The 12399-nt window shown below is 34.4% G+C and overlaps 1 protein-coding gene across 10 annotated transcripts in view; it reads left to right on the forward strand.

Annotated features, from left to right (window-relative positions):
* Nucleotides 1-12399, forward strand: part of ARHGEF28 (Rho guanine nucleotide exchange factor 28) — a 378068-nt gene that overhangs the window by 296380 nt on the left and 69289 nt on the right. For all 10 annotated transcript variants that reach the window (XM_074208046.1, XM_074208045.1, XM_074208043.1 and 7 more), the window contains 3 exons: nucleotides 1145-1262; nucleotides 5160-5414; nucleotides 6984-7060. In XM_074208046.1, coding sequence (XP_074064147.1) covers nucleotides 1145-1262; nucleotides 5160-5414; nucleotides 6984-7060 — 450 coding nt within the window. The remainder of the gene's footprint in view (nucleotides 1-1144; nucleotides 1263-5159; nucleotides 5415-6983; nucleotides 7061-12399) is intronic.

The raw sequence follows: 12399 nt of genomic DNA on the forward strand, positions 1-12399 counted from the left end.
ATTTAAATCCTAATCTTACTTTTATGGCTCTGCGCAAGTCATAAACCTTTCTTAGCTTCAGATTCCTCATTTGTAAAATAATCAAGTTATACTAGATGACCTCTATGATCCCATACAGCTCTAAATCTTTTATCTCAAAATAGCTTGAAGAACATCCTGAAGTTTTTAAAGGAAAATTTTCCTTCAGAAGAGGTGAAATGTAAATATTCAGTACATGCACAGCAAAAAAATGCAATAACCTCAGGGTTCACCTGTTTCTGGTTTTTCATTTTTCTTTAATTAAAGTTTATTTGAATGTTAGAACTATACCAAAAACTATCAGGAAATAAGATTCAGTGAAACTTGGAAAGTAAATTTCATTTTTTTGTTTTTCTCATCTTTTTAAAGCTCTGTCTCTTTTCTATTCCTTAAAATTACTAATCACCTAGAGACTCCAGCTCAAAGATATGATTACATGAAATTATTCTGGGCCAAATGAAGAATTAACCATAAGTATTATGCATGATTCTACCCTGCTGCTTTTAGGAATTTGCACTTTTGTTATTTGAATTAGAAATACAGCAGACTAAATTAAAAACCTTCAAAATTCCTAGCAAATGAATAGCACTTGTTATTCTTCAGTCATTTCAGTCCTGTCTGACTCTTCATGACCCCATTTGGAATTTTCTTGACAAAGATACTGCAACAGTTTGCTATTTCCTTCCTCGGTTCATTTTACAGATGAGGAAACTGAGACAAATAGGATTAAGTAACTTGTCTAGGGACACAAAGTTAGGAAGAAGTCACATTTGAACTCAGGGCATGAGTCTTTCTGACTCTAGGTCAGATTTTCTAGCCCCTGTGTCACCTATCCCATTCATTATATGCTGGGTTAAGTGGTGGAGACCCAAATATAAAAATGAGATATAATTCCCTCAAAGAGTTTACATTTTAATGGGGGAAGAGAGGCATGTTCTGGGATATTACTAGAATGTAAATTAGAGAATTCTATGAATACACTCTTTAAAAAATCAAAATATGTATAAAATTCAGATATTTATCTCTGTTCTAGAGATAGTGGATTTCTTGCATTGTTGAACTCAAAATTTAGAGATTAATAAAAAATGTAGTTTGTGCTTTATATGAACTTAATGTTTATTTTTAGGTTCGAAATAGTAACCTTTTGGCTCGACGGCGTGGAATTCCAGAGTGCATTCTATTGGTCACTCAGCGCATCACAAAATATCCAGTCTTAGTAGAAAGGATATTACAGTATTCCAAGGGTAAGTGGCAAGTTCCAGGGGAAAATGTTTGCCCTTCTTACTCAATATCCTATGAAATTTTATTGCATCTTGAAAGCAGGCAAATTCCTGCTTGTCTCTCTGACTGATAAAGTCATTCACAAAGTATAGAATATAAAAGCCTGCACATTTGGATTTAGTATGGCAAGTATTTGGGGATTAACATGCTGAGCCAACATTCCAAACATCCCCCAATTTGACCACACCAGCCTTTTTCCCCTAGGAGTCCAGGGCTTCATTCTCACTGACCTTGGTTTTCCCTACCAAGTTTAGTCTTGCATCTGGTTTGCCTTAATCCTCCTATTTCCTCTATCTCAGCCCACTCTCCTGTTATTAAACCATTTTTTTCCCTTCCACTGTTGCCAAAGTTCAGCTCCCCCATATGCTGAAAAGTTAGGTAAAGAGCCATTATTATGAGGGACAGCTTCTGACAAACCAGTTCTAGGAACCATACTTAAATTTCTACTAAAGCTTAGCTGCCATGTTAGAAATTCCATGAGGTCTTGGGCCATAATCTTTCTGTCCCTTTGATCTCCCTCATCTTCTGGCACAGTTCTTCATACAATGAGGCCACTTCATCCTTTGGCACAGATGGTAATCTTTTCATGTCTTAGGATGTCTTCATAGGTTTATGTGGCCCTCAAAAGAAAACTATTCTAAGAAATCCCTAATTCAAACAGCTGGGGACATAGGTTCAAATTCCACTCCATCACTAACTACCTATATATCCTTGAGTAAGATACTTAACCTATCTGGTTCTGATTTTTCTCATCTTACAAGTGAAGGGGCTGGCCTTTGTATGACCTTTAAGGCCCCTTTCCAGCTCAGTGTGTTTGAGCCTGGCTTCATAAGTCCAACTCATACTTGAGTTGACCTATCTTGAGTAGCTATCTCCTATGCCATGAAGCCTTCCCTGGAAGATTCCTCTTTCTCACTTCAAGCATCTTCCCAACCCCTAGCTTCCCATAGCACTTTACAATTCCCTAATGTACTTATATGTCATTTAAGAAGTTCCATGGATCATATTCTTTCTGTCCCTTCAGCTCCTCCATCTTCTGGAACAATTTTTCACATAATGGGTATTTAATGAATGTTTATTGGATGTATAATACTACTGTTGACATCAGGAGGAATGATAATAAGCATCTATACTGTGAGAAACATATACTAGTAAAAGAACCTTAAAGGGAAGACCAGATGTTGTTTGTGTTCAGAACTCTATTTTGACAAGCTCCAAGACCTTAGGACTGTATTCAGTTCTTCATGTCTTTTTTTGCTCTTTTCCAATAACATACAAGTTATATCAATAATATGTTCCTTTATCTCATGCTTAAAAGTTCATAAAGTAGCAACCATTTTTATAGTGGTGCTAATATCTTCTGTTGGAGAAAGCATTCCCTCAAGAGGTAGGACAGAGATAGTGAAGATAGTGAGTGGATTCAAATTAGAGATAGGCAAGTTTAGTTCATTTTGAGGAACAGAGTAGTAGTAGTAGGAGCCTATTGGGAAGGAAATGATAGGAAATAATAGGATCAAAAAAAGTTGCTATGACACTAATTTGTGAGGGACCTTGAACCATTCTGAACTTGATTGGGTAAGAAATGTGAAGCTACTGAAGATCTCAACAGATTAGAATGTTGGGAAGCATTCCTCTTGAGTCAATTCAACAAATATTTATTCAGGGCTTTCTGTGTTTAAGGCACAAGGCTGGATACTAGAGAATTAAAAAGAAAAAAAGCACTGATAATTCCCACTTTTAAGGAATTTACAGTATACTAGGTGATATAAAATGCAAACAGATCAATTTTGGATAAGGTAGTAAAAAGATAAGACCTGGGGGTGGCTAGGTGGCATAGTGGATAAAGCACCAGCCTTGGAGTCAGGAGTACCTGGGTTCAAATCGGTCTCACTTAATAATTACCTAGCTGTGTGGCCTTGGGCAAGCCACTTAACCTCTTTTGCCTTACAAAAAAAAAGATAAGACCTGCCTGCCCATTTCAATAGAATGATAACTATAAGAAACAATCCATTTATTAAAGGGAAGCAGGGTGGATAGATTCAGGAAGACTCATTTTCCCAGGTTCAAATCTGACTTTGGTCACTAACTAGCTGGGTGACTCTGGGCAGGCTATTTAACCCTCTTTGCCTCAGTTTCCTCATCTGTAAAATGAGCTGGAGAAGGAAATGGTGAACCACTCATATCTTTGCCAAAAAAATCTTGAATGGGGTTATGAAGAGTTAGACATGACTAAAATGACCATACAACAACAAATTACAAAGGTGGGTCAGACTAAAGCAGTCTGTAATTCATGAACCAACAGTTACAGCTCTAATTAATAGTACCTTACAAGAATCACAGGAGGGAAACAATTTTTAACCCAATAAAATATTCCATAATTGTGACTCATTATTAGTAATAATAATAGAAGATGACCAATGGTGTGCCTAATCAGTAATACCTTCTGTTGAAGTTAGGTTAAGAACAACCATGTTAATAATGAGAATTAAAAATGGACAAGATTTAGAAAGGTGAAATGGAAGTTTTCTACTTCTAATCTTTGGACTGTTGACTTCAAAATCTTTGTAGCCATTTCTATTTTTGTAATTTTATACATTTATATGGCACATATAATTTCTTTTTCTTTTTAAAATCAAATTTTTTTTATTTTTTTAATTCTCATTTTGTACAAATGTTTTTTTTACATTAATAAAATATTCTTGTTTAAGAGTAAACAAAATACCCCTCCCTCCATGAATATAGACATGCTTGGGCGATAAAGTAAAGGGGAGAAAAAAAATTAAAATAAAAAAAATAATAGTAATAATTGTAGGTATGGCCAGGTGGTGCAATGGATGAAGCACCAGCCCTGGAGCCAAGAGCACCCGAGCCCACATCCAGCCCCATAGACGCAACAATCACCCAGCCGTGTGACATGCAAGCCACCTGATCCCCACTGCCCTGCAAAAACCAAAAAGAAGGGAAAAAAAGACCCAAAATAAAATAAAATAGTAATCATAGTATGGGTGGCTTGGTGGCAGACCCTTGAGCCAGGAGCACTCAGGTCCAAATCCGGCCTCAGACACCCAAAGATCACCCTGCTGTGTGGCCCCAGGCAGGCCACCCAGCCCCATTTGCCCTGCACCCTCCCCCAAATAATAATAATAAAAAATGTACTTCAGTCTTTGTTCCAATACCAACAACTCTGTCATGGGTGGATCACATTCTTTATGGTAAGTCCATCACAAAAGTTACTTCCATATTTTTCCAACGTTGCCATTGTTGATCGCAACTCCCTCCTTTCTTATTTCTCCACTACCATGTACTCTATTTTCTCTCTCCTTTCACTCTGACTCTGCTGTAGGGTCACTGAGTGGCACAGCAGACAGATCCCTGGTCCTGGGGCCAAGAAGCCCTGAGCCCCCATACCACCCCTTAGGCTCAGAATCCACCTGGCCCTATGGTCCTGGACAGGCCTTCCAATCCCAGCCCCCTTGCAAGAAGTAAAAAAAGAAAATGTGTTATATCTGACCAGTCTCCCCCCATGGTCCATCCTCTCCTCCTTTATTCACATCCCCACCCCTTCCCCCTGCTCCCCCCTCCTTCTTACTCCAGATGTCTATACCCCATTGAGTATATATGACACATATAATTTCTAATATTTTATGATTTTTAAATTTAATTTAACAATGACAACCTTTCATAATCATATTTTTAAAGTTATTGATTCTATTTGGCACCTATATTATTAACAGAGGATTTTAAATGAATTTGCCATATTCCTTATGTAATAAAACTATCAGATATAAGATATTGGAGACAATCTTTTTCTATAGTCAGAGATGATTAATTTTTCAATGTCTATTTTTGGCTTTATACAGAAGGAACTGAAGAACACAAAGACTTGTGCCAAGCTCTTTGCTTAATTAAAGACATGATTGCATCAGTGGATTTAAAAGTCAATGAGTATGAGAAAAAGCAAAAATGGTTGGAGATCTTGAATAAATTAGAAAACAAAACTTATACAAAGCTAAAAAATGGCCACGTTTTCAGGAAGCAGGCTTTGATAAGTAAAGAAAGGACCCTGTTATACGATGGTTTAGTTTATTGGAAGACTGCCACAGGTCGATTCAAAGGTAAAATATCTCGATATACAAATTTCTTGAACTTCTCTTATACTTGTTATTAATTTAGATGAAGATTGCATTTTTAAATGAGAAATGCCACCTGTTCATGTGTGATCATATAATATCTGATGTAGTTTTAAATGTGCTTGTATGGAAGATCAAGTTATGAACTCAGTCAGTTGTCACCAATGGGAGATCTTTGAATGGTGGTTTATATTCCCAAGTGATAACTTTAATATTTAACTCCCAAAACAAAGTCATATTTTATGAATTTGTAAGTATATGAGAAACTTAGACAGAAGTTGGAATCTGTATTGATGGAACAGATGCCTCCACAAATGAAATCTCAAAAGTGTTGAAATAAATATGTAGTTGGAATTAGAGCACCAATAATCTGGCTAATTGTTGGCAAAGGAGTATTTTTTTGTTTAGCAAATTAGTTGTTGTCAATTTTCTCATAAATTTTTTAGTGGTCTTGCTTAAATTTGCATTTAAAAAATAAATTATTTGAGATAATGATGAATCCCCCCCGAGTGGCTTAGCTAGAAAATAGAAAACATAGATGCAGGCTTTGCCTTATTTGCTAACATTAGGAATGTGATACCCACAAGAAAAAATGCAGGAACTATCCACTAATATTTTAAATGTAATATTGTGTTTATTTTTGTTGAGATAAAAATTCATCATCTTCCAACATAGAACCCAGTTTGCCAATATTTGTTATTGGTTTTTTACAAAGCTGTAGTGTTTTGTTTAATTAATATTTCTGTATTAAATAGTTAATATCTTATTTTTCCAATTAATGTTATGAAAGTTTTTCAGCATTCATCCACTTGCATATTTATGTTACACATTTTTCTATCACTCTCCCTTCCTAACTCCTCCCCTCAGTGGTAAACAATCTAGTAAAAGTTGTACATATACATTTGTGTTTAATATGTTTACATATTAGACATTTTATTTATGAGAAATTAGGATTAAGGACAAAAGAAAGAAAACCATGTAACAGTAAGAAAAAACAAAGGAAAAGTTTTTTTTAAAAAGTGAACATAGTATTCATTCAGATTCTGTGATGTTTGTTTTTTTTTTTTCCTGAATAAGGATGGCTTTGTCCATAACAGGTCTCCTAGGGTTGTCCTAGATGTCTGAACTGCTGAGATGAACTGCATCCATCATAGTTGATCAACTCACAACGTTGTTAATATGTACACTGTTCTCTTGGTTCTGTTCCCTTTGCTCAGTTTCAGTTTGTATAATTCTTTTCATGCTTCTCTAAAGTCTGACTGTTCATGGTTTCTTATAGAGCAACAGTACTCTATAACATCCATATACCACATATACCACAATAGTTAATAGCTTACTATGATTTTTTTTTGTTTCAAATAGAAAAATTTCTAATGGAAGACATCTTTAAAGTCACCTTTAATTTATAATTTAATTTAAATTATAATTTATTGTAAATCCCCTAGTAAAGATAAGTTGGGAAGTATTTTTTGAGTTTTAGAAGTACAGAGTTTTACTATAGAAAGAAAAATTAATTATGGTCTATTCTTCATTAAATTCTATTTTTCTTTAAAGATATCCTTGCTCTGCTTCTAACTGATGTACTACTCTTCTTACAAGAAAAAGACCAGAAATATATCTTTGCAGCAGTTGTGAGTATATGTCTCTATTATAGAAAATATTTTTATTGTCTTTATTGCATTTTTACTTAAAAACATTGATTTGCAAACAGCCTGATCAAATTCAGCCACCTTATAGGCGCCTCTTTTGTATAAGGTATGGTGTTAAAGGTAGAGAGATCAGGATGAAAAAAGTGCCACAATAACTAGAAAACTGGACTCAAGAGTGAGGAAGACCTGGTTCAAGTGCCACTGCTATTACATCCTGCACATAGTAATCTTTAATAAATGTTTATTGATTGAATGAATGTTTGCTAACCCACATTTGTAGATGGAACTTTTTCACTGAGACTTCCCTCTCCTGTTGAAATCACAGATCCAGACCAAGATACATGACTCTCAGCAAAAGTTTTCATCTAAAGCAAAAAATGTAGTTATCACCAAAAATTTCTTACCTGAATGGCTTACTGTCCAGTGGTTTGAATGGGAATTAAAAACTGGAATTAAAAAGGCTAGCCTCTTTTTCAGGAAACTATTGGTCATTTGCAGTAACAAAGATCAGGTCTCGCTAAAGAACTATACAACAGTGGGATGGTTTTCATGTGGCCTTGCTGCAAGAATACTCAGCTTCTTTCTTCATTGTCACCCACATACCATTTCTACTGATATATGACAGTACAGAATAACTAGTTTTAGGATGAAGTTGTAAACTTATTGCAATATAACTTCTTAGACTAAGATATGTTTAAGGATGAATGATAGTAATATACTCCTAATACTACTGTATTCAAAGAAGTCCAGCAGATGCTAGGTTTATTAGGAAACCAAAATTCTTTAAATTCATCTAACATCTATCTATCTATCTATCTATCTATCTATCTATCTATCTATCTATCTATCTATCTATCTCTCTGTCTGTCTGTCTATCATCTATCATCTATTTATCTACTCTCTATAACATTCTTATCTTTAAAATTTTAAGTTCTAGATTATCCCTTCCTTCAGTTACTTTTCCACCCATTGAGATGGCAAGCAATATAAAATATGAAGTCACGAAAGACATATTTCTAAATGAACCCTGTTCTGCAAAAAAATGAAAGTGAAAAAGCATGCTTCAGTCTGTTCAGTTCATCAGTTCTCTCTGAAAGTAGATAGTGTTTTTAATTATTGATTCTTTGGAATTGTCTTGGATCACTGTATTGATCAAAGTTAAATCTTTCATAGCTCATCCTTATAATATTACTGTTACTGTATACAATGTTCTCCTAGTTCTGTTCACTTCACTTTGCTTTAACTCATATATGTCTTCCCAGGTTTTTCTGTAACCATCCTGCTCATCATTTCTTATAGCACTTTTCTTATATTATTCCATTCTTAAAGTATTCCAACTTGTTTGGTTATTCCCCAATTGATGGATATTTCAACTCATTCAACCATTCTCCCTGATGGACATCCTTTCAGTCATCAATTCTTTGCCACCAAAGAAAAAGAGATACTATAATTCTTTTTTTATACAAATAGGTCATTTTACCTTTTCCTTAAACTCTTTGAGATATAAAGCTAGTAGTGATAATGCTGGGTCAAAGGGTAAGCACAGCTTTAGAGACTTTTGGACATAGCTCCAAATCATTCTCCAGAAAGACTGAAACAGTACACAGCATCACCAACAGTATGTTAGTGTACCTATTTTTCTATATTCCCTTCTAACATTTGTCATTTTCCCTTTATTTTTAGCTAATATGATTAATAGAAGCTGGTCCCCCATGCTGTTTTATTTAGTACATTTTTTCATGTGACAATTGAAAGCTTTGCTGTCTTTTTCTGAAAACTACCTGTTTATATCTTTGACTAATTATCAATTAGGCAATGGTTCTTTTTTTTAAATGGCTCAGTTCCCTATATATTTGATGAATGAGGCTTGTATGAGAAAAATTTACTGTAAATTTTTCCTTTAGTTTTGCACTTTCCTTCTAATTTTGGCTGCATTGGTTTTGTTTGTGCAAAAGCTTTTTAATCAAGTAATCAAAATTATTCATTTTACTTCTTATGATATTTTGATCTTTTGTTTGGTCATAAACTTTTCTCTTTTCCTTAGATCTGACAGGTAAAAATTTCCCTGCTCCTCTAATTTGCTCATGATATTCCCCTTTATGTCAAAATAATTTACCTATTTTTATCTTATTTTGGTATATGGTATGAAAGGTTGGTTTCTGCTTACCAAATTGTTTTCTGGTTTTTTTCATCAATTTTTGTTAAATGATGTGTTCTTGCCCCCAAAACTTAGATCTTTTTAAAAAATCTAGTGCTGAATAAAAACTAGATTACTGTGGTTATTCACTACTGCAAACATTGTAATATTCTTGAAAAATCAAATTCATCCTTATTATAGTTGTATACACATATCATTTGTTGAGTGCATGAAGAACTGATGGCGATAGTCTTGTTCTCAACTAATGACCTGCCTTGCTATTTCAGTCAACCTCTTTTAATATAAGTAGCCCAGGTTTTCTTTTTCCTTGTGTCTTTTACATAAGACAAACTGAAACTTGCTTGGTTGGAGTATCTAATATAAACAAATCCAGGTTGTTCTACCTCAAAAAATATATTAGGGAATTGGAAAGATTTCAAGATTAACAACTTAATTAATGAAGGAGATAGAATGCATGGAGGCTAAAGGCTTGAGACTCTACTTTGTCATATGAAGACTCAGATATAGGATCAAAAAATGGAAGTCTGAGAAGTATTAATAGAGATTTTTCCCTATAATCTGAGATATTAAGGTGAGGCAGCACCTCCTGAAGATTCAAAGGGGGCAACTGTAATAAATGTTACATAAATAAAAAAATAAAATGAGTTCTTTTGAAAGTTAAAAGCTACAATATAAATGTAAACATTTTTATCATTACTCCCACTAGAATTTCAGTGGTTTCCCTTAATGAAATTACTGATAACTAGAATTAGTGACTTTATAAAATAAAGATGGAAGATGTGTACCATTGTGATAAAAATATTTTTTTTATTTCAAACACTACAGCCTCAGTATTTCTCTTAGCCTCAGCTGGTTCACATGTTGATATCTTTATGTAATACCCCTTCTAACTACTCAACCTACAGTTAGATCCTCCAGAGAATGACTGCTACTTGCATTTATGGAGATATACTGTCATTACCCCTTCTTAAGATAGTAAGAACTCACTAGTCAATACAGGGGTGCTTCCCTTATATAGTGCTCAAAGGGATGCAATCAAAAGTTATCTAATTTGAATGTCAAAACAACCCTAAGAGAAGGTACTGTTATGGACTAGGAATCTAAGACAGAAAGAGGTTAAGTGACTTCCTCAGGTTCACATAGCTAATAATTATATGGGACAAGATTTGAACTCAGGTCTTTCTGACTCCAAGTCTAGCACTACTCATCATCAGACTATCTAGCTCCATCTAGCAAGGATGGGCCTCCAAGGTGGTCTGTAGGGGAATTTCTAGATACCAATATTCTAGGTGTATAAAATCCATACAGCTTATATATTCATGAATAGATATTAGCCCTTAAGCACTCAGCCATGCATCATCTCAAAGAAATAGTTTTGACATGTAAAGGAATCACACCAAAATTTGATTATCTAAGTATTAAATCACTTAGGGAATCCTTATCACATTAGAACATCTGAGAAGGGGGGATCCTAGATGACAACTCCATTCCCCTTTTATTTCTTTTCTTCTTGATCTCTTTTGTTCCCATGTTCTTTTTGTAATAATTTAATCTAGGGATCCCTGAATTGCTCAGGTCTTCCCTAACCAATTCCTCTGTGTGTATGTGTGTGTGTGTGTGTGTGTGTGTGTGTGTGTGTGTGTGTATGCAAGCCTGGCAATATCCTTTTTAATGTGTACTGTGTATTTTTAATATATATATATATATGTATATATAATTTTGATTTCATCAGTCAGTTAATTCAATGAAATTATTACTGAACAAAGTTATCTTAGAAGTTGATATGATGGACCAAGGAAGGGTACAGTCATTATGAAGCCCCCAAATCACTTCTTATATATAATGCTGAACTAGAGCAACTAATGATTTGATCTAGAATCACACCTTTGTTCTTATAGAATTTTAAGCAGAGTGGGCTGAAGAAATGTTATAAGGACATAATGAATTCAGTCAAACTTTAGATGTGGTATAACTGTGGAATTCTGGAAATAATCAACAGACCAACTTGGGAATGTAGTAATGAGAGGGAGTAACATTTTTTCTCAGCAAAGGTGTCACATGACTCACGATACAAAAAGACTCTATAAACAATGGTTGGAACCACGATTCCAAAGACAGACTACACATTCACACAAAAACTGTAAGATCATTTAGCAATAAATTCAGGCATCATGTTGTTGTCTTTGGTCTTTTCTTCAAACTAAGACAGTGTTCATAGTAGTGAAGAATAGTTATCAAGTTAATGAATTATGATTTCCTCTTCCTGTTGTTGAGGTTAATCAATTGTTCATTTATATAAAGCCTTTGTCTTTAAGTAATGAGATAAATGCATTGAAGTGTTATCTGTATTGCATTTACTGGTATCCAAAGTAAGACTCATGCAATTTAGCCATGTTATAAATATTTTAAATACATTTTAATCTACTTTTGGTTTTTAATTCAATGAGATAGCATCATCCAATGAATAAAGGTCCAGTCTTATAATTAGAAGATCCTAGATTTATATATATATATTAGCTGAGTGACCATGGGGAAGCCACTTAAACTCTCAGTGCTTTTAACAGCTAAGACTTGAAGTTCCAGAGGAGTTATTGTTTTGTATATTGACAGGAGTTTCAGCACTAGGAACTTACCATACTCATGAAATCATTGGCCTGAACTAAAAAAATAAATCAAAGGAAAAAACCCCAAAAAACAAACAAAACAGCACAAAAGTCACCCAGTAATCTTACCCTAGGTCTATGACAATGAAATACAAGCTCTAAAATTTCTATCAAACTTGAAAGAATGTTAGCCTGGACCTTGGTCTGGCTATTTGAGGACCACCCTGGCCAAGCATAGAAAATTGGCCATAAAGAGAAGATTTGTTGTGAGTCATGAAATGGACAAAATTGCAAAATACTTCTGTATGGTGGGATAGCATTTTCACTTCTAGGATGATGATGGAAGAGTAGAGTGATAAAACATGGAGGAGTGAGGTCAAGAAATTCTAAGAATCAAAACATTCTTTAATTATCTATAAACATTAATTTAAATTTTGATATCTTTTTTGGTGAGGTAATGGGATTAAGTGACTTGTCCAAGGTCACACAACTAGTAAGTATCAAGTGTTTGAGGTTGGACTTAAACTCAGGTCCTTCTGATTCCAGGGCTGGTGGTCTAT

The sequence above is a fragment of the Macrotis lagotis genome, chromosome X (genome assembly GCF_037893015.1).
Source record: "Macrotis lagotis isolate mMagLag1 chromosome X, bilby.v1.9.chrom.fasta, whole genome shotgun sequence".
NCBI lineage: Eukaryota > Metazoa > Chordata > Mammalia > Peramelemorphia > Peramelidae > Macrotis > Macrotis lagotis.